The sequence below is a fragment of the Epargyreus clarus genome, unplaced genomic scaffold, assembly GCF_041222505.1.
Source record: "Epargyreus clarus isolate Ecla_fem2 unplaced genomic scaffold, WU_Ecla_fem_2.2 ptg000007l, whole genome shotgun sequence".
NCBI classification, from domain to species: Eukaryota; Metazoa; Arthropoda; class Insecta; order Lepidoptera; family Hesperiidae; genus Epargyreus; species Epargyreus clarus.
This window is the reverse complement of record NW_027332215.1, coordinates 15,201,114-15,224,921: the sequence shown is the minus strand read 5'-3', so window position 1 is coordinate 15,224,921 and position 23,808 is coordinate 15,201,114. Positions and strand designations below refer to the sequence as shown.

Below are 23,808 nucleotides of genomic sequence, written 5' to 3'. Positions count from 1 at the left end.
CTTAGTCCTCAGGGTTAGCGGCGCATCTGTGGCCGACCTCAGGTAGGAATATCTAATCCTATCTGGGGTGTATTACAGATGTCCATGGGCGGCAGTAGCCACTTACCATCAGGTGGACGGCATGCTCGTCTGCTACTCCTATATTATAAAAAAAAACCTTTCTTATAAGAAAACTAGCGCCTTGCAGTTATTTAAATGGTGTTACCCCGAAGAAGACAGAAGATGCCTGAATATACTATTATAAGTATATCTACCACATACTTTAATTTATTTTGAAATGTATTTACTTCTCATCTATTTATATCTTATTTCTTTTTTTCTCTTTCTTTCTCACATTATTTCATTTTTCATGGTCTCCTTTCTCCATTTTTTTTTTGTTTTTCATTTGATATTATTTTCTATTTATTATTATTATTATTATTCTTTTTTTGTATCGTTGTACCGCCTTCAATTTTTCTGCACATCCCTAAGGTTGACTGGGAGAAAATGCTATTTAGCATTAAGTCTGCCTTTTGCACCACACTGTTTTAACATGGTCAATAAAGAGTAAATAATAATAGTAATACTTGTAACCAACACGCAACATATTTATAAAACAAAGTAGCAGACAAGTACGCAGTCCAATTAACGGCAATTACCGCCCACGTCTGCAATCAACTCCAGACAGCATTAGACTATCTGAGGTTGGCCACAGATGTGTTTCACCACTGAGGACTAAGTTGGAACGCCTCGTATAAGTATGTCACTTACCAAACATTAAAACAGAACATAGCTGTGCCGCGAGCTACTTTATAACACAAAATAGGCTAGATTGGTGGCGTAGTCGGAAACGAACCACCTTTAAAACAATTAACGCCTAACATTGATGAATGCAATGAATATTGCAATCGAGTGACGTTGTTATTCAATGCGCAGCCAACGCATAATTAATTAGGGCGGGAGTGCGGTTGGAGGCGAAACGCGAAATGTTTACCTTTAAAACAATTAACGCCTAAATTTGATGAATGCCGTGAATATTGCAATCATGTGACATTGTCATTCAATGCGCAGTCAACAATGAACTACGGCAGTGGTGCGGTTGGAGGCGAAACCGAAATGTTTGCCTTTAAAACAATTAACGCCTAACATTGATGAATCAGTGAATATTGCAATTGTGTAACATTGTCATTCAATGCGCAGCCAACAAAGAACTACGGCAGTGGTGCGGTTGGAGGCGAAACACGAAATGTTTTCATTTAAAACAATTAACGCCTAACAAGATGAAGCAGTGAATATTGCAAGCGTGTAACATTGTCATTCAATGCGCAGCCAACGCATAATTAATTAGGGCGGGAGTGCGGTTGGAGGCGAAACGCGAAATGTTTACCTTTAAAACAATTAACGCCTAAATTTGATGAATGCCGTGAATATTGCAATCATGTGACATTGTCATTCAATGCGCAGTCAACAATGAACTACGGCAGTGGTGCGGTTGGAGGCGAAACCGAAATGTTTGCCTTTAAAACAATTAACGCCTAAAATTGATGAAGCAGTGAATATTGCAATTGTGTAACATTGTCATTCAATGCGCAGCCAACAAAGAACTACGGCAGTGGTGCGGTTGGAGGCGAAACACGAAATGTTTTCATTTAAAACAATTAACGCCTAATAAGATGAAGCAGTGAATATTGCAAGCGTGTAACATTGTCATTCAATGCGCAGCCAACGCATAATTAATTAGGGCGGGAGTGCGGTTGGAGGCGAAACGCGAAATGTTTACCTTTAAAACAATTAACGCCTAAATTTGATGAATGCCGTGAATATTGCAATCATGTGACATTGTCATTCAATGCGCAGTCAACAATGAACTACGGCAGTGGTGCGGTTGGAGGCGAAACCGAAATGTTTGCCTTAAAAACAATTAACGCCTAACATTGATGAAGCAGTGAATATTGCAATCGTGTAACATTTTCATTCAATGCGCAGTCAACAAAGAACTACGGCAGTGGTGTGGTTGGAGGCGAAACACGAAATGTTTTCATTTAAAACATTTAACGCCTAACATTGATCAATGCAGTGCATATAGCAACCGAATTACATTGTCATTCAATGCACACCTATTCCATAGCACGCAATCAAATGAATGGAGACAAACATTACAATCAAAAGTCCAAAATCAAAATCATTTGTTTCCAATACACGTGAATAGTAATCATCTCGCCATTGAAGTTAGAATTTAATCAAAATTGTTATTGAACGTCAACACTCTACCATCGCTTCGGAAGGTGATTCGCCGTGTAGAAGAATGGGCGCAATTAGTATTCATAGAAATATCTCAAGGCCAAGATATACCACCACCTAAATTCCTGAAAATTACCAAATTCGATTTGTAAAAGCCCGAAAACATCGATTTTTAATAAACTCAAATAAAATTACCGACTCATATTGTTAAATCAAAAGCAAACTCTGCCTCTTGATCGAGTGGTTCGAGGTTTAAATCCGAGGCATGCACCTCTGATTTTTCAAAGTTACCATGTGTATATTAGAAATTAATTATCACTTGCTTATACGGTGAAGGAAAACATCGCGAGGAAACCTGCATACTTGAGAAATCTTAAAAAAAATAGTTTTCAAAGTTATGTGAAGTCTACCAACTTGGCCAGCGCGGTGGACTATGGCCTAATCCTTCTCATTCTGTGAGAAACCCGAGCCCAGCACTGGGACAATAATGGGTTGATGACGATTGTTAAATCCTTTTACCGTAGTTCGATCTTTTAATAACGAATTTAAAAGATCGAACTACGGTAACGGTAACGGTACATACCTACATATAAATGTACGGAAAATTTGCGTGGATATTAAAGTGATATGTAAAAATGATTTATCAGTAAATGAAACAAACTTTAGGTACACCGTACACAAAAAATCTAAAGACACCCTTAGTTTCATAATTTCATGAAGAAGCATTTATTTATCAGACGAAACATTACCCATGGGCTTTAGTTGTATATGCTTGCATGGGAATATCTCCAATGAACAGTTCGCACCTCGTGTATTTCTGATCAGCATTATTAAACATCCGTCATATTAGATATCATGTTATTGAATACACACAAATAGTGAGTCTGCAAAAAGATATCCTCGTCAGTTACAGTTACGCCTACGTGAAATTGGATACCTAGATTTAAGTTGAATTGAGTGTGTGAAAAAATAGTGATATTCTAGTGCTTTCAATTTGGCCCCACACGTTGGGGGCAAATTCTGACACCCATTTTTTTTTATAATATGAAGTAGCAGACGAGCATGCAGTGTACCTGATGGTAAGTGCCTACTGCCCATGGACATCTGTAATCAACGCCAAATATGATTATAATATATTCCTATAAAGGAGGTTAAAATGATATTGTAGCACTACCCGTAGATGTAAACAGTCTGTCAACATCAGTCGTACAAACTCAGAATCCTTCCCGCGAAGGTTTCTGAGTTGGTACGACCAAGTTGAGCCTACGCTCATGCACGACAGCTTTGCATGTATGATTATATAAAGGACATACAGACAAACATTCATTTTTATATATGTAGATAGGCAAAATCAGAATATTGTTGACAGGCAATATCAGGAATTTTAAGCATTGCGGTAGTCCACTAAAACAGAGGGTGATGCACGCTCGCGAGTTTGTATTGAAATATAAGTAGCACCATATGAGGGCGCAAGTCATTCGCACGCGTTGGGCGCCCACTTGACTACTGTTTTTGAAAATCATTTGAGCGTCGCTACAACATACCGCGTGTTGTAGGCGAGGGTCGCCCGCAGCTCAACAACAACACAAGCTCAACAACAACACAGGCTGTCTGTAGCGGATGCCCGCTCCGCGCACACACGCCAGTTTTAACTACTCGTAGTAACATAACACTATAAATCTAATAGACTAAGATGTCACTTCACTTCGTTGTATTACATCATTATATCAAAAGCACGTGGTGGTACGAACTTTAAACAATCTTATGCATGACTGACTTTATATTCATCGCCAAAAATAATATAGAATATTTGGATCAAATGCAAAATCTATCAACAAAAAGGTCGGTCACAAAGGGTAGAGACTCTACCAAAACTCTAAAAATAAAATTGTTCAAATCTTGTTAAAGCAGTAGAATGGTTTGTAGTTTTTATAATACAGAAGTAGCAAACGAGCATGCAGTCCATCTGATGGTAAGTTGCTACTGTCAATCATGGATATCTATGATCACAGGTAAGATCAGGTTAGCAACAGATGCGTTGCTACCCCTGAGGACTAAGTTGAAACACCTACAATATTCTCTAACCTTTTATATTTTTATCTTGTTTTACTTTCATTCCATTTTGTTATAATGTTATTTTTGTATTATGTTCATTGGAGGTTGAATACCTATATTGTTGCCACATCTACATTTTCGAGAACCAAACAGGTAAGTAAGTAAGTAGTATACTAAAATATGTAATAACTAAAATGAAATATATGGCTGTAGTGATTCTAATGATTTGCCACCGTAACCCGTATTTAAGAATACTCACTAATCCATAACAAGCCCATTATCGAAAAAACCGCATCCAAATCGTACTAGTAGCTTTGGTTTTGCACGAGGAAATGTTACTGCAGCGCCCCCCTGGTAAATTGTTTTCAGGACACCTATCTAAGAACTTGCACCGATCTAATATAATATTATTTTTTCATCAATATACATAATCAATAAAATTATATACAATCTAATCAAAATGTATAACTGAAAATCGCATCAAAATTGGACTAGTAGTTTTTGAGATACATGCTAACATTCGTTTGCAAAAAAAAATGTTTACTGCAACGCCACTTGGTGAGTTGTTACCGTAACACCTATATAAAAACATGCACCAATCAAATCAAAACCCATCACTGAAAACCGCATAAAAATCGCATCCTCTCACTACAAACGCATAAATATACAGTCTCTGTTCCGTAGCGAGTAAAAAAGCATTAACTGTAGGATACTTTCGCCAATCAAATACATAGCTCTCGTGGCGCAGTGGATAGCGCGCTCGGCCGATAGACTGAGAGGTCGGAGGTTCGAACCCTCCCGAGAGCGCTTCATCATAGGAGTGGGCCATTTTTTTTGCTCTTTTGTTTGTATATTTTTATTTGTATATTCGTATTTGCTTTGTTTTTTATTTTATATATTATAACAATAAAATATTTTACCATCAATGCCTTAGTATTTGTAGAACAAAGTTGGTGAAATATTGGAAGAATGTTTTGTTTTTTAATTTATTTCTCACTCACAATTTTACTTATTTCTCCCTGTACAAAATAGTTGTTTTCACAAGTGGGACTTTCTTTATCAATGGGCTACTCAAAGCCTCATAGGACCGGGATTAGACACGATTCTATGACGCTTAGGTACCCAGTAAACAAATTAGAATATATAAATATAATATGATATATACAAGTAGGTACGTCTTACAACTGCGAGTTATATATGCATATAACTCGCATATATGAGTATATATGTATGATCCATAGATATAGGATGTCAAAGATACGCAATGTCAGTTTAAACGCAATACCAAATTTGATATATGTATGTGTGCGTAATAGTGTTGTTACCTTCATACATTTTATCGATTGACATCCAGTATTAATTTGATGCGCTTGGCGTGGCAACGTAGCTTTCGTATCCAAATTATCAAATTAATAAAATACTACCTTTTTATAGATGATTATTTATTAATATTATGAAACAAGTTTATGAAATATAAATGAACTGCTTGGTATGAAACATTTTTCCTCGAAATGCTTGTTACATATTACCGATGATTTAATAGGAGTCCATTCGGGCCGATTTATTATTCTCACTTACCTCACTTGATCGACGTGGTATGCTTGAAAACATTTGGACGATACAAATATTATTCGAATTATAATAACGTAAAAACTCAGAATATGTAGTTTCCGTTACAATACGTCAACAAAGTTTACTTTTATACTATTTTTGTGATGCACGAAGTGATCTTTATTATTATATTATCGACACATTATCGATATAATATGACGTCACCATTTTTCAAGCCCTAGCGTAAATAAATAATTTAATTGTCGTATATATTTTAGTAATTTTACATCTAGCTATGAAATATAATGTATTTATAACAAGATAAATTAATATTAGACCAGGGTCGATAATTTTTGAAACCAAAAAAAATTACAATAGAATGAAACCCATTGGAAAAGGAGGGGAATATGATCAAAATGAAAGGAAAAATAAATTACGGTCGATCCGAGTTCGGGAAGTGGGAGGGAGTGAGTTTTTAAGGGTAAAAAATGGTTTATCTTGATTTCCGGCTAAACTACACGTCCTATGCGAAAAAGTTCAATGGCAAAGTTGTAGGTAATAAAAAGATCTACAACTTTTGTATTTGCAATTTTTAGTGGTTTTTGGTATTTGGTTGGTATTTTTAGTGGTATCGTTTAGTGGAGTCTAGCAAGAAGAGAATCGACAATAAATACAATTGGGTTCTTTTCAATTTTTTGCATTTTCTGAGAACATTTCCTATAGTAATGTATATTTTTTTTACACCATCAGAAAGTAGATATTTCAACGAACAAAAAGCCCCCAAACTTTTTGAAAAAAGCTGATATTTTGACGTCAGAATTTTCGATTGAAAATTAGGGTGCTTTTTTGATATTAAGTGAAAATAAGGCGAAAAAATAAATATTTTTAATCAAATAAATTACAGTGTATTTGGGACATAATAAGGTAAGTTTTCACCAAATTTCGTAAAAATAAAAAAATTTTTGAATAAGATATAAATAAAAAACCAAAAACTTGGTTTTTTGAATTTTTCACCCAAATTTTGAGGTTATGTGAAAAAATTGCAAATACAAAAGTTGTAGATCTTTTTATTACCTACAACTTTGCCATTGAACTTTTTCGCATAGGACGTGTAGTTTAGCCGGAAATCAAGATAAACCATTTTTTACCCTTAAAAACTCACCCCCTCCCACTTCCCGAACTCGGATCGACCGTAATTTATTTTTCCTTTCATTTTGATCATATTCCCCTCCTTTTCCAATGGGTTTCATTCTATTGTGATTTTAAGCTATTGCATAGCTTTTATCGCGGGCTTTGAGCGCGGCGACCGAATCGAGAAATTCCGTAACGAAAATAAGTAACACCTTTCAACAACTCGGTTGCCTGGAGACTTGATATCCAACTATCAAGTCTCCAGGCAACCGAGTTGTTGACTGTCAATAGAAAAATATGGATATAATTGAATAAAGTATTATTTTACATTCCTTATTATTTTATTTGATATTGGCGACGAGATGTCGAATGAACTAAAAAACAATAAGGAAATACGAGCCACATTACGTGGGTTAATGAAACGAACCGAAAATTACATTTCGGAAATAGAAAAAATTGACATTGAAGAAATAAATATACGACTGAATTCTTTACAAGAAAATTTGAACAAATTCTACGCGATTCAAGAAAAAATTGAATGGCTTACAGAAGAAGAAAATTTAGAAGAGGAAATAAAATACAGGTACGAATTTGAAGAAATATATACAAAAATAAAATTTAAATTTTTGAATGTACAAAAAGAAAATAATCGGCTAATACCTGAATGTTCTTTTATATCAGCAAGAGCGGAAGTTTATTTGATAAACTGTTAACTGTCAAGGCACGCTTGAGACGTACACCTAATACAAAAGAGTTATCACCTTATCAGTTAATGTTCGGCAGAGAGGTAAGAACCTATATGCATGCCTTATTTAAGAAATCCGCCCCACTATCCAGATTACATTACAATGCACCGCCAACGCAGGAGTTCGGACAAGGTGATAAGGTACAAGACCGCAGTTACACCAACCCAAGAGTTAAATGGGAGTTCGGAGTCGTCATCCGAAGATTAGGTAGACTCCATTATGAAGTCAGAACTGAAAATGGTATACTGGTGCGCCGTCACCTTGACCAAATGCTGCCGGCGCCCCTGGTGGTGTAAGTGAAAATAGCGGTGGAGGACTGTTGGATATCAAGTCTCCAGGCAACCGAGTTGTTGACTGTCAATAGAAAAATATGGATATAATTGAATAAAGTATTATTTTACATTCCTTATTATTTTATTTGATAACCTTAATTCGTCAACTTGAACACAGTTGGCAGTAATACACATTTTTTTATAATCCGTGAAGAAATCTTAAAATTGCGTGAAGTATATTTTATATTCCCATTATAAAATTCAAAATTATATTACCATATTATCCAAATAATATGTTTTATCAACATAAGCTATGTTGAATTCTGGATTGATAAAATAACGTAAAAGAGTGTTTGTAATTTTTAAACGTACAATTACAACTGACAGACTTGACAGCACAAAATCAAAACGCCATTATGATTTATGGTACAAATAATTTGTGTACAAAGTGTTTTAAATATGAATAAACAAAGTGCATTTATTAATGAAAAATGCGATGTACCTGTAACATTCGGCCAAATGTCACAGGCACATCGCATTGATCCATTTATATTGCTGGTTGTTAATACTTTACGTCACTTATTAAATCCTTTTCTATTTTATATTTTAGAATGTTCAGTCTTGCTTGGAGTTATGAAATGTCAGCTGATATTTGCAATGTCTTATATAATGGAGATATGATAAAATAGTGGATAAAGATGTATTAATGTAAATGTTGATGATTATGGAAGAATATATTGTATTTCTGGAATTCCTTCTGAGCGTTTTCATAGCATAAAAAATGCTATGCAATAGCTTTACCGCGGCAGTCTCCGAGTGCCACACGTATTTTTTTTTTTCATTTTTTACCATTTTTAAAGGCTTCGGCACTGGTCTATATAAGCGCGGAATTTATGTGTATTACCTATATACAAAAATCATAGATATTAAATTGTACACGTGATTGGTTGAATGGGTTCTATTATATAGATAATGAAGAATGAGAATATATATATACATATATGTATATTTATATATACTAGCTAACCCGGAAAACGTTGTGTTGCCATATCAATAAAAAAATGTTAAGGGTGAACAACCCCTATCACTTAGGGGTATGAAAAACAGATAATAGCCGATTCTCAGACTTACTGAATATGCATATAAAATTTGGTGAAAATCGGTAAAGCCATTTGGGAGGAGTACGGTAACTAACATTGTGACACGAGAATTTTATATATAAGACATAGATTAGTAAAGATTACTCGCTCCTAACAAGAAAATGTAACCTTTTGACAATTGTCACTGTCATCTATTCTCGTGTTTGAAAAATATTAAAAAAATGTAGTTTTTAGATCATTTACGAATGAAACGATATTTCTCCGCACTTTTTCTTCCATTTCGTGTCTTAACTGCGCATGTCGGCATTATACCGCGTAAATTACACCATGACAACCATTAAACGGAGTCATTTAATGGCTTCCTTCAATTACAAGGCGGTGAGATATGTATACTTATCTATGATATAAGAATATATTGAGGATTTAATCCACGTTAAGTGAACGCTTGGCCGAGCTACATGGTAGGCGAGTGGGGCGTGTTAGGTCTTATTTTCGTCACGGAATTGCTTGATTTGGTTGCCGCGCTCAAAGCCCGCGATAAAATCTATGCATAAGCTTAAAAACCTTTAAAACAATTATTTAATGATATTAAGGTTGTCAATACCAGACAAAAATTAATTACCCCCATTTATTTAAAGACAAAGCTTAGTAACAAGGTACCGGTTCAAGGTGGATGAACCCTAAAAATCCATTGGCGAACAAAATACTGTGTTGTGTATTTATGTCGTCATTAACCCATTACTGTCCCATTGCTGGGCACAGATCTCTCAGAGTAAGAAAAGTTTTGGTCACAGTACCTACACGTGCAAATTGGTAGATTTCACACACATTTGAGATTTTTTTTTTTTTTTCACGAGGTTTTCATCCTCGTTATAGCAAGTGACAATTACTTTCTAATTTTATTGCCTTTTTATACATAAGAACAAATGAGTAGGAAAATAATTATTTTAACGTTGGCTAGTCTACATAGACTAAACAAAAGTAGTAGGATTTGCAACGAAATTTTAAATCGCGAAACAGCTGATAAACTTATATAATAAACAACAATTCGACATGAGCCATGAATACATATTAGTGTTTTATAAGTAAGCGAGGCTATAAATAAAACGATTTATCTTCATTCGCATTGCAGACAATCAACAAATGTAATTAAGATGATGAAAAACATTAACATTGTCTTGTAGGCCCGTTCCATAATAGTCGACCATTGGAGATCATAAATGTTAGTATGGTTTGGTTGGCATTGGACTCGGCATATGTCACAAGCAGTGTGGTTTTTTTTTTTGTATAATATAAGGGTAGCAGACGAGCATGCAGTCCACCTGATGGTAAGTGGCTACTGCCGCCCATGGACATCTGTAATCAAACCCAGATAGGATTAGATATTCCTACCTGAGGTTGGCCACAGATGCGCCGCTACCCCTGAGGACTAAGCTGGAAGGCCTCGGAAAAGTCTGTCTCCCTTACCACACCCTTCAAACCGGAACACGGCAGCGCCTAACACTGCTGTTATTAGGTAGAAATAGGTGTGGCGGTGGTGCCGCCGGAGTCGAACCATAAAAGGTTCTACCACCAAAGTAAAGCGTAGTTAATTACAATTTAACACCAGTGTAAAGCGTAGTTAACTACAATCTGTAATCTGATTACTAACTACGATTAAAAGTACTTAACTACATGTAGTTATGATTACCTTGTAGTTAACTACGTTTAATCGTAACATAACTTAACGACAGTAATCAAACTACATGATGAATCTAGTTATTAATCTAGTAATTATAACTACTGATTATTTCAATTCTATGGACTCATATGCGTATTTAGCAATGAAATAAAACGTGGAATAAGAGTACAGCCCGTACAGCCACCCAAGTTAAAACCCGAAGGTGTGGGTTCGATTCCCGCCTATGGTCTGTTTGGTGGTAGGACTTAGTGATGCACTCACGCTCTAACAGGCTCTTAACTAACTACCTAACAAACGACAAGTATGTACATTCATCGTCAACCCATTACTGTCCCACTGCTGGGCACCGGTCTCCTCTCATAATGAGAAGGATTAGGCCATAGTCCACCGCGCTGGCCAAGTGCGTATTGGTGGACGTCACATACCTTTGAGATTTTTTTTTATCCCTCAGGTATGCAGGTTTCCTCACGATGTTTTCCTTCACCGTTTAGCAAGTGATAATTAATTTATAATACGCACATAACTTTGAAAAATTAGAGGTGCGTGCCTGGGATTTGAACCTAGGACCCCTCGATCGAGAGGGCGGGTTTCTTAACCACTAGGCTATCACTGCTTTAGTATGTACATTGTACATGAACAACTCGCGTGCGTGTATGCGATTTTTAAAGGCCCAAAATCATTTTAAATATAGTTTAGATACTTTTTACGATTCCTTTTTGTAATTATAATTACTTTTGTAGTTATAATTACTGACTACTATATATAGTCGTAGTTAGTGATCAGTATATAGATTTCATATTGCCCAATACTGGGCACAAGACACTGCTATAACATATACACGAGTTACGACGTTACGACGTCATATCGTATTGCTATGTCGCATCATACGACCTACGCCATCCATCACTCAATGGAAACTTGGAACGACAATCTTTATGAATGATGGAAATCGCTTTGCAAAAAATAAAGAATTGCATCGCCAGTAGTCACGATAACATTGTTTTTTACAATTTACGTCATACATTTCCATGACATTGTTTAGTCTCCCGACACGACGTGGCAACGTGCTAGAGGCGACGAGAAATCGTCCCTATGTCTCGGTGCAGCACCGAATTGTTGTCAGGACACCTATCTTATAACTTAAATTATAACTTGCACCAATATAATCATTTTTTTCACCAATGTACATAAACAATAAAATCAATCTAATCAAAACGTTTAACTGAAAATTGCATCAAAATTGGACTAGTAATTTTTGAGATGCTAAATTGCTAACATTCGTTAACACCTGCTACAGTCCTGACTACCATACATGGTACAATCACGGGGCGCAATGCAAAATATGTTCTTTAACTTCAATATATTTTTTATTTTGATTTTTTAAATATTATTATTAAATAATATTATTACGTTAAAATTATTCCAAATGTCACTGAATTAATGTGAGGTCCTCCACGCATCATTTAATTTCATAGAACAACCGTTGCTCGGTATTGGTATAATTCATTCGAATACTATTTTATGTGGTCATGTAAAATATATAAAATATCGTTAAAATTTTGTAGTTGATTGTAATTACTGGGGCGCGAAGCACATAGCCCGACGACCTATTTTTATGTAATATGGAAATAGTAAACGAGAAAATAGTTGACATTTGTAACCAATCTCAAGTTTTTTTTATAATAATATAGGAGTAGCAGACGTGCATGCAGTCCACCTGATGGTAAGTGGCTACTGCCGCCCATGGACACCTGTAATTAACCTCAGATAGGATTAGATATTCCTACCTGAGGTCGGCCACAGATGCGCCGCTACACCTGAGGACTAAGCTGGAACGCCTCGGAAAAGTATGTCTCCCTTACCACACCCTTCAACACCTAACACTGCTGTTATTAGGCAGAAATAGGAATAGCGGTGGTCCCGTGTGGAGTCGAACCACAACGGGTTCTACTACCTTACTCAGGACTAAGTTGGAACGCCTTGGACAAGTAAATATGTCTCCCTTCAAACCAGAACACAGCAGCGCTAACAATGTTGTTATTAGGCACAAAGAATTGTGTGGTGGTACCTCCGGAGTACCTACCACCGGTACCAAATTTGAGGTAGTAGTGATAAAAAGACACTTTAGAAAATCTAATAAAAAAACACCTTCGTGATTGTAATGGCAACGCCAACATACATACAAATATTACTACTCAACCTGTGTATTTTACTTATTTTCTATATTCAATTGTAAGTGTACTATAAAGAGTATTCTATCTAACTATCTATTATTTAATACAATAATTTATATTAACTGGATTGTATGTAATTAGAAATAATGAACAGTCTTTATTCAGTTTTGTTAAGCCATTAAGCCAATATTAAGCCCGAGTCTACCCTGAAAATACGAGTAAGTACCGTTTTGTCCACAATACCGACAAACTCTAGACATCTTTCAGAACTGAATGGAAAACTTCACATGAAAGTTTCAGGAAGATTTCCATTAAAATTTGCAATATAACTTTCAAAAATAGGTCGTACGGATATCTAACACCGGCTGCGAGCGGGTAAACAATTTTATGTAAAACGCCTTATATAACTTCTCGAGCAAAAAATATAAGAAAAACAAATGTAAAACGCCTGGCCGTATAAAGCCCGTGCCAGACATAGCACAAACATTTGAACACATACTCGAACACATGTTTGAACACAGTGAAGCACGGGTATTTGAGTATTGTTCAAAGCTTGTTTCAAATATTGCCATTTGATGTCGGTTTTTCGAGCGCACATCAAAGCGTTCAAACTTCAAATATGTGCGGAGCCTGCTACACATGCGCAAAGTCCAGTTGCTAGGAGACCATGACATGAGTGACAGGTAAAAAATTTAAACAAATAAGTGTTCAAATGTGTGAGCTAAGTCTTTGTACAAATATTTGTTTATGTCTGGCGCCGGGATAATGCATTTAGCACACATCGCCGCTCTCGAAATTCGCACACATACACACAATATAAAGTATAATTTATGTCATATCTTTTACATATCTCTAAAATTAAACAATCGACCTAATAAACCTAAATTCGTTCCAAACTCTCCAGCTTATTACTTGATTATGAAGAAATGCACCAAAAAAATAATCTAAATACACCAAATCACAACTGTGATTAAAATAAATACGTTCGTAAAATATTTTTCACACTGTACTTAAAACTAAATAACTTGTTCGTTATACTTACAGTATTTTTAGTTACATAATATTTCATATGTTCGATTTGTTCCATACAAATTAAAAATATAGACTAATATAATACAACGTTGTTCATGCCTATAATTGGCACTCATACGAACCTTATATTATTAATACTACTATAGTGTACTTCTAAGTACTATATAATGTATTGTGTGTGTTGCTGTTGGCATGTAAATAAATAAATAAATAAATAATATAAGTAGCAAACGTGCATGAATGCATGCATTTATTTTGTTGTAACGTTTAGTCGGTACTCCCTCCTTTAGGCTAAATATTTAACTTCTTAGTATCTTAACTTATCCTAACTTAACTTTATTAAGAGTCAAAGGCAAAATTGGAGACGGCGAAAGAAAACGACGATATAGTAAGGGTAAGGTTGCTCGGAATAAATAGTATCTTAAGGCGGTGAAAAAATTGTCCTCCTGTTTAAAGATTTTTTAGTTCCACGCTTCTGCTAAAGGGAGACCAGACCACCTGTACCACCCCACCCTTATATACGTCTTTAAAATATCCAAATGATTGTAAGTTAATTAAATTAATTAACGTTAATTAAATACTGAAAATAATGAATTTCTATACCTAATCTGACGATTTAAACGTGGCATTAGGGAGTGTAAAAAAAACATTTCCTTAACTTTCTCGAGTGCAGTCAAAGGAATATAATGGAAATAATGCTAGAATACCATAGAAACGTATATGCCGACTTCGATAAGCCGTAGTAACAAAAATCATCAATAAAGCTCAAAACGTATCATGTATACAGACACATACTATTTCCGGTGTGTTACATTAAGTAATTAAGAAAATAAGACAACAAAAAAACAAGACAACAAGTCAGATAAAGAGGAACACGATCAATACATCAAGGTGCACCATTTACCTACATAAAAGTATGACGCGCTCCAGTATGTCAAAATGGTAATATTTTTTTACATTTTCAAAAGGTCGCCGTGAATTTGCGTCACGTCTGAATCGTCAATGTTTTGAATGGAAGCTTCGTTTAATTCAGTTAATATGTAAGTAATTTTTTTCCCACTTTTTTTTACTCTCTCGTACAAGTGTCGAATGCAAACCGACAGGTTAACATATTTCCGACAGATAATCTGACGCGCTCGAGTATAACCACCTTTTTTTTCTTCTCAAGGGGGATACCGACTATTATTTAACATTTTTGAAACCCCGTAAACGTTCTCTACCGATGATAAACATCATATACCTTTTCTTCATTCTAATATCTAAACTACACAATCAGATAGCTCCCACATGAGCTCAAATAACTATACATTTAGCATAACAGCGTATCGTAATATAATAGTACAAAAACCAATTTCAGTTTTATTTCAGCCTTATTTTTGTTGATATTGAATATATAGGAACTTGAACGGTAAGGAACTGGTAAATGTGGTTGAACCAAATAGGTGAAATAATGAATATTTTTTATAGACCAACGGCGGCACTTACAAATTTTCAGTTGCAATATTTTTTCTTAAACTACTACCGGATCGAAACGCCTCAACAGAGAAGATCCGGTAAGAAACTCAGTGGGTTAGTCTTTTTTTAATAATAATTATTACTCTTTTTCTCTTTTTTTAAAGGTAAAGGTGCCACCAGAACACAAAATCCGTTCCGGTGAAAGAGTGTATGCCGGCTTACTTATATAGGAGACGAGCATCTTAATCTTCAAGAGTGTCAGCGCATGTGTGATCAGCTTCACATAGAACCTCTTTACCATATGAGGCTGGTTGCAGATGTCCACGAGCGGCACCAGATAAGCATGTAGTTCACCTGATGGTAAGTGGACATCTGTAATCATCCTCAGATAGGATAGATATTCCTACCTGAGGTCGGCCACAGACTAAGCTGGAACGCCTCAGAAAAGTATGTCTTCCTAACCACACGCTTCAAACCAGAATATCTGCCTCATAACAGCGTTTAACACTGCTGTTATGAGGCAGAAATAGGTATGGCGGTGGTGTCGCCGGAGTCGCACCTCACAGTAGAACCCTCTAAGGTTCGACTCGGCCTGCATGCCCGTTTGCGACTTCAATCTTATAAAAAACATCCATCTCATCTATTATTCTGCTTCATTTTATTTAAAACAGTTTAAAATTCATAACGAATAACAAATAGGAACATACCTCGCCCCTCGCTTGAGATGTGCTTGGATTTTGTTCTGAAAATGCCGCAACTCCTTTATCTTCAGGATCCGGTTGATCTTTTCGCCTGCGTTGCTCCGACATCGTTGCTCACTAGAAAAATAAATTTATTAAGAACGTAGAATAAATTATCAAAATATTATTAAAACGATACTAACTAACTGATTAAAAATATTGCCCATGTCTCTCCCACAATTTAGACGGATCCAACGAGACTTTATGCGACATAGTTTTAAACCCTAAATAAAACAGGTATACATACGTAAATGCATGTGTTAGAAAATCATATACTCCGCTATACAGTTTCATAACGTTTGTGCTTTACACAGCAAGCTGCTTCATATTACACTTATATACATATCTTACACAGCGATATTGCGTGTGCAAAACATGTACATGGGAATTTATAACCTTGAATCCAAGCGAATCGATATAACCAAAAAAATATATATAATATAACTGATAATTTCTACACAAACAGTCATTACCTACACTAAATTCTACGCTTTTAATTAATTAAACAATATTCAAATAAATAAGCACACAAAATGTCTCCTACGTTTTTTCTTCAAGTAGGTAAATTGCACGTCAATACTACGTAGATACTGTCACGAGAGAGCTTTACATAGATCATTGCATTGTTAAAACTTTTAACCCACTTCAAACCACTTGCACCGAAAGTCACTTTTGGTTTTATATGAATAGAAATTGTAATAAAAATGGTGAAAGTCACTAAAATACTTTTACAAAGTTCAATAATCTATACTTGTGCGTTCCACTGACTTTATTGATAACATAATAATATTATTAGGTATACGAACGGAATTGTTTTACTTGTCGGGTTGCTGATAAGTTTGAAATGACAGCCACAGAGCATTTAAACGAAACGTTTTTATGTTCTCTTATACAACATTAATATAAATATAATAAACACTTATCATCAAAACAATCGCTTAATTCTATAATCACTTTAGTGTGAGTTAAATTCAGAATTAAGAGACAATTTAAAATGACGATAGATTAAAAAGTCCAACGCACCAAACAAGTGCTTTAACGGTTCGTTAAGTTTAACTTTACCCCCGTAGAAAACACAAGAAAATCGTATATTTTGCGTTTAATTTACTTTTAATAATCACAAATTTTATAACAAAAGAATATCACTAACAACGGAAAGGCTGTTTACAAATAAAAACAAATGATAAACGGTACCTTCATATGCACGAGGTGTCCGCTCCGTTGAGAGTCCTAAAAAACAATAAGCACTTCAACGTTCAAAATGGTAAGCCCAATCAATCTAGGAACTCACTATGTCGCGGTCACCTGACACTACGATAATGCAGCGGGTTTGCTCCTGCCAACTCGGCTATTTGTTTTAATAAACAACCAAGATTTAATTCAAAGAATGGACTTTAAGTATGCTCATAGAATAAATATGATATGCAATGACTGAAGTTCAATGCCTATAGTACTCAATATATAGGTATAATGATTTATTTCATGACTGTAAAACACGTGGACTGTCCACGTTTACGCTAGGTACATTGCCTTAAACGTAAAAAATACTCTTTATATTGTTCATATAGAAAAAAAATGTTAATTATCTTTACAACTTACCTTTCATATTTTTTTAACCATATTGAAATTAAGTTTCTTAGACTTTGTAAGGCGTCTCTGAAAGCGTCCTACCCTAGACGTACGTCAGCGGAATCAAATAAATGTTGCCATATTTATATATTAGTCCATTTTCTTGCACTGAAAGATGGAAAATGTAGTTTAGAGCTTTACCTAACAACTGTAAGAGAATCTAAAGTGCTACCGCGAGCGATAAAGCAAAAGAAACTCGTAGTAAAATAAAAGTTAATATATGTTATGCTGTATAAGTAGGTATTTATATAAACAATCAATGAACATACATTCTTAGTATGCAAATAAAAATAGGGATTAATATCATTAAAGAATTCAACAGTGGTACATTTAATCAATATGCGTCAATTTAAATCAATACAATCTTTTTGAAAATTCAAAATACATTTTTAAGTTTTCACTTCTGTCGACAGTCCGCATGACTGATTTTTTTGAGTTTTAAAAAAAAACAAGATTTTTAGAATCTATTGCCAACATATATAGATGAATAAGCTACAAAACAGTGACCGAGCAACTTTTACCAATCTCGTTAACCACTATTTCATCGCCAAAGCTAGTTGCTCAGGCGATAGTTGACCGGTGGGCTGAAAGGAGGCCTTCATGATAATTGCTACTTAGCATCAATTAAACTGTATTGATTGCTTCTTCCTTTGTATACAAATTCGTAAAATCGTAATTTTGGGTATCGATCTTATCTTTTCGATCATCAGCGTTCACGATCAAATTGATCTGTAAAAAGAGATATCTGATCATAACAATGTAGGCGACTTCATAATATAATGTATCGCCGGTTGCTAAGATACGATTATGGTGACAAATATAGTTCATGTGTATCATATACGTACCCTAACTTATATGCACTCGAAAAACGCTAATGTTTTTCAAGTGCATATACGTTTAAATGTATGTAGAATGTTTCAGTCTTCGGCACATACTTCCCATACGCCTTAACGGATTTTAACATGTGCTGTGTTAAAGTGTCATAGAGTTTATTTTAAGCAGTCCGATGGTTTTAAACAATTATCAACATACTATATACTGAAACATACCACTCGTATATACTGATTCGTTTTCAAATCACGAGTTATAGGCTACTACTAGCTAAGGATCTTAGGTCTCATCAACGCTTACCATCAGGCGAGAACGACGCCAAACGCGTGCCTATTTACTAATGAAACAAGCATTAAAAATGTTACACGTAATAATTATTGTGACGAACAGTAGACGCCACAATCCATTTTAACTTGATATCATATCAATATCATATATGTTGGAATTCACTTTGGTACCTTGATGGACGAAAACCGCATGATATTTAACATTAAAATTATATTAAAACATTCAATTAAGGCTTTGATGGTACATTAACAAGTTAACCAGAGTATAAATATCATGTCAGTGAGTGCCCTTACTGATATTGCGTTTACAAAGAGCAATTCGGGAAAGCATAATGTATTTTAGTATTCACCACAATACATAACCTATTTTTCAAAATGTCACTGCATGGCTTGACCTGTGTGTGGATACCAATCAATTGTAATGTATTGACCAATAAAAGCAGTGATAGCCTAGTGGTTAAGAAACGCGGCCTCTCGATCGAGGGGTCCGAGGTTCAAATCCCAGGCACGCACCTCTGATTTTCAAATTTATGTGCGTATTAGAAATTAATTATCACTTGCTTAAACGGTGAAGGAAAACATCGTGAGGAAACCTGCATACCTGAGAGATTTATAAAAAATCTTAAAGGTATGTGAAGTCTACCAATACGCACTTGGCCAGCGCGGTGGACTACGGCCTAATCCTTCTCATTCTGAGAGGAGACCCGTGCCCAGCAGTGGGACAGTAATGGGTTGATGATGATGATGATGATGATGACCAATAAATGTCCCCTAGGACAGTCCCATAGACTTATTTTTTCGCTACGCTAGATAGTCCAGATGTGTGGTAAGGGACACATACTTTTCCCGAGGTGTTCCAACTTAGTAGCGTTACTCTGGGGTAGCGGCGTATCCGTGACCGACCTCAGGTAGGAATATCTAAGCCTATCTGGAGTTGATTACAGATGTACATGGGCGGCAGTAGCCACTTACCATCTGGTGGATTGGAAGCTCGTCTGCTGCTCCTATATTATACGAATAAAAAAATCTCTTAACTGCACAGTGGTAGATTCCAAATACATTCGAAAACTTTATGGAAACGTAGGCAAATATGTTTTCCATTAATTTCCCAATTATATATTTTGTACCATTTGTATTTCAGTATAGATGTGTAGCCTTGTTTTAAAACATTTAACTTCACTCTTTTAAAAATCATTTAACACACCTTCAACGAAATTCATTTTACAGACTTAGTATAGTCTCAATGATATATAAATGCCCCCTCTTGCCTATTCCTGGACTTATGCGAAGTCTACGTCGTGTATTAGCAACGCAAAACGCCTCCTGTTTCAATTCCATTACCAATTCTACTCCATTACCAAATATGATTTTAATTTCTAATACGCACATAACTTTGAAATGTCAGAGTCGTGTCCCTGGGATTTGAACCCTGGACAACCCGGTTTTAAGCTCAAGTTTAAATTAATAGGCTGTCATTAGAAATTATTTCATCATCAACCCATTACTGTCCCACTGCGGGGCACGGGTATCCTCTCAGAATGAGAAGGATTAGGCCATAGTCTACCGCGCTGGCCAAGTGCGAATTGGTAGACTTCACATGGGTACCCTTAAAAAAAATGTTTTTTTTAAGGTTTCTCAGGTATGCAAGTATCCTATATAAGATTTGAACCTCGGACCTATCGAACGAGCCAAATTGCTTCACCTAGGCTTTCACTTCTCGTGACGAAAGTGACGAAAGGAATTGTTTGTCATTTAATTAAACAGTGAAAAGTTCGCAAGGAAACCAACAAACATCTTATTCTTTAACAACAAAAGGGTTCTAAAGGCCAAGTCTATTATTATTTGCACTCGCCGCGGCACGCATTGGTCTTTCACTTTGAGCGGAGTCTCGTGGCCTGAAGTTTAAAACATGCGCTGAGGAAGCCCTTTAGCGGACTAAGGGAAGGTGTGGCCGAAGGTGCGGTACGCTTCGAACCCCCGAGACACTCCTAAATAAAGTTTTCTAAAAAAAAATATTTTGCACATTATATAAGTTTGTATTTTAATTTATACATTATATAAGTTTCGGGTTTGAGTTGTGAGTTTGGCGTTTGGGGTGAAAGGGTGTTGGTACACACCTGCTCGTATGTTAGCATTCATCTCCAAAACTACTGATCGGATTTTAATGCGATCCTTGCTAAAATCGCACGAGAGAAATCGTTTACCCTGACGATCCTGCTAAGAATGGAACAAAATTATTAAATTTATGTATTGTCATCGTTCCTTGAAAAGTCAAAAAAATCTTGAACAAAGAAATCGATGGACGTTACCTACTGAGTTGAATCAAATGTAATCCCTTAACGACCCGCGTTGTTTTTCACAGATTATATGTACTCGTATAATGGTGGGCGCTATACTAAAAATAAGAAAATAATAAAAGAAATAAAATTTTCAAAACAAACAGGGTCGTGAATGTATGGCAAAAAACGAATAGGTAATAGCGGTTTCTTGTGAGAAACCACTTTATCTATGGAACCGATTGTGTTGATAAAGCAATGGTTCGCTATGGTTTTTACCCGACTGCCAAGGAAGGGTTATATTTTTCGCGCGTATCTTATATGTTTGTCTTTCTTTATTCGGTCGGACCTAACAAACGGCTGGATTAATTTCGACAGTCAAGGTGTTATTATATTTGTCTCAATGACCCGAGTGTCCTTAGAGAGAAGTTAGAAAAAAAATCAAAACGGTGGATTATTGGCGCGAAATAGTAACACATTTAAAAAAAAAAGTTAACCGAACCTATCGAGTAGGGTATCAAAATAAAAGAAATCAAAAGGAGATTACACATACAATATAATATATTATTCGAGATGACTGTGTGACTAAATGAGTAAGTTGTTGTGCCAGAGATCAACGCAAAGGGAAACCGCTGAATTTTACACATAGGTTCTTTATATGGCGTAAATGAGCAATACGAAGATGAAATAGGGTAATATTTTTTGAACATCTTTTGATTTCGGGTTTTTTTGATTTTTTAATTAAATTTCTTGTAATTGTATGGCTACTATAATAACTAATACCTATAATAAATTAAATAAAATGAAACTCGCACTGGGACAATTATTAACATTTTGGAACTTTAAAATTAATTTGTTAAACATGGTCCATATTTCATATTCTTCATATTTGAAGGTGGTAGAACCTCTGTGGTTTAATTTCGGCGGCACCACCGCCACTCCTCTTTCTGCTTAGAAACAACAGTGATAAGCGGTGCTGTGGTTTGCTTTGAAGGGCGTGGAAAGGGAGACATAATTTTCCGAGACATTCCAGCTTTATCACGGGTAGCGTCGCATCTGTGGCCGACGTCAGTTAGGAATCTAATCTTATCTAGGCTTGATTACAAATGTCTATGAGCTGCGGCAGCCACTTACTGTCGGATATATATATTTTTAATGCTATCCCTCTTCGCGCCCTAATAAACATAGGAAAGCTCGCTGCCCACCTGAGATTAAGTAGTTATTGTCAATGGACATCAGTGACTGATTTCGTAAAGAATTCCTGCATGAGGTCTGCTGTTCTTTTTTTTTATATTCGGTAGGAATTGACGAGATTTGCTAGTAGCTTTATTACATGCAATGACTTTTTGCAATTGACTAGAGGGTTTCGGGTGACGCGATACAATACCTATCTCTTTTCCATTGTAAGTTACGGAATCGCAGTAAAAAGTTGCCATGTGTAATTAGAATTAATTGTATCTCGACCAGCCGTGATAACGACTCGCGTGGCGGAGCAATCACCATACCAGTTTCACGCGCAGAGGGTTCCGGGTTCGATCCTCGGCCAGATATATATCTGAACGATGGATTTAGATTTCTGGTCTGGGTCTGGGTGTTTTTACATTCGTCTGTGTTTATGTTCGCGGCACTCATGACATAGATAATTGTGGTGTAGGGCTATGAGTGTAATGAATGATGTATATGTGTAATGAATATGAATGGATGAGTGGAAAAGCGTCCTTATCGCTAAAATGGGAAAAATATAATTATAGTCAAACCTGGCAACACTAGTAAAGTGTAATGAATGATGTATATGTGTAATGAATATGAATGTATGAGTGTAAAAGCGGCTTTTTATGGCTAAAATGGGAAAAATATAATTATAGTCAAAGTGGACCACCTGGCAACACTAGTAAAGTGTAATGAATGATGTATATGTGTAATGAATATGAATGTATGAGTGTAAAAGCGGCTTTTTATGGCTAAAATGGGAAAAATATAATTATAGTCAAAGTGGACCACCTGGCAACACTAGTAAAGTGTAATGAATGATGTATATGTGTAATGAATATGAATGGATGAGTGGAAAAGCGTCCTTATCGCTAAAATGGGAAAAATATAATTATAGTCAAAGTGGACCACCTGGCAACACTAGTAAAGTGTAATGAATGATGTATATGTGTAATGAATAAGAATGTATTAAGTTAAAATACCTCTATTAGTATTTCTGCTTCACCACACCATAGCGAGATGTTTACTTTTCAGATTCCGGGATTTGTTATATTAGGGATTTGATAAGCGGTGCTTGATAAGATACCATTGTATATAGGTACTATTGTTCTGAAATTTCCCGATACTGCTGTTATTAATTGACAATGGTCGGTTGCAGGTTATCAATAGTTTAACTATGCAATCTGTTATCTTCCCAATCAATGTGGGTCATCGATTTATACGGGCCAAAACTATTGTCTGGGGTCGTCATAATTATTTATTATTGTTATAAACTGACCGTGGAAGCTGACGGGAATATGAATGTCATTAAAATTATTTATGTCGTTCAAGTGATATAGTTTAGGCATATTTATATAGTTGCATATTGATATAGTTTAGGCATATATAGACAGACAGAATTACTTTCGGATTTATAAT

At 35.6% G+C, this 23,808-nt stretch overlaps 1 protein-coding gene and 1 non-coding gene across 6 annotated transcripts in view; one reads left to right on the top strand and one right to left on the bottom strand.

The window, feature by feature from the left end:
- LOC140743507 (probable 3',5'-cyclic phosphodiesterase pde-5) overlaps positions 1-17,492 on the bottom strand; it is a 42,702-nt gene extending 25,210 nt beyond the window's left edge. For 2 of the 5 annotated variants that reach the window (XM_073074829.1, XM_073074833.1), the window contains exons 1-2: positions 17,352-17,492; positions 16,125-16,235 (exon numbers count right to left, since the gene is read on the bottom strand). In XM_073074829.1, the coding sequence (XP_072930930.1) occupies positions 16,125-16,226 (102 nt within the window). In that variant the 5' untranslated portion in view covers positions 16,227-16,235; positions 17,352-17,492. Of the gene's footprint in view, positions 1-16,124; positions 16,236-16,304; positions 16,417-16,630; positions 16,899-17,351 lie in introns of those variants that run through there. The other 3 variants (XM_073074832.1, XM_073074830.1, XM_073074831.1) reach the window with 3 other exon arrangements.
- Positions 5,009-5,082, top strand: TRNAI-GAU (transfer RNA isoleucine (anticodon GAU)). The gene has a single exon. It is a non-coding gene; the product is annotated as a tRNA-Ile (tRNA).
- Positions 17,493-23,808: the final 6,316 nt, after the last annotated feature.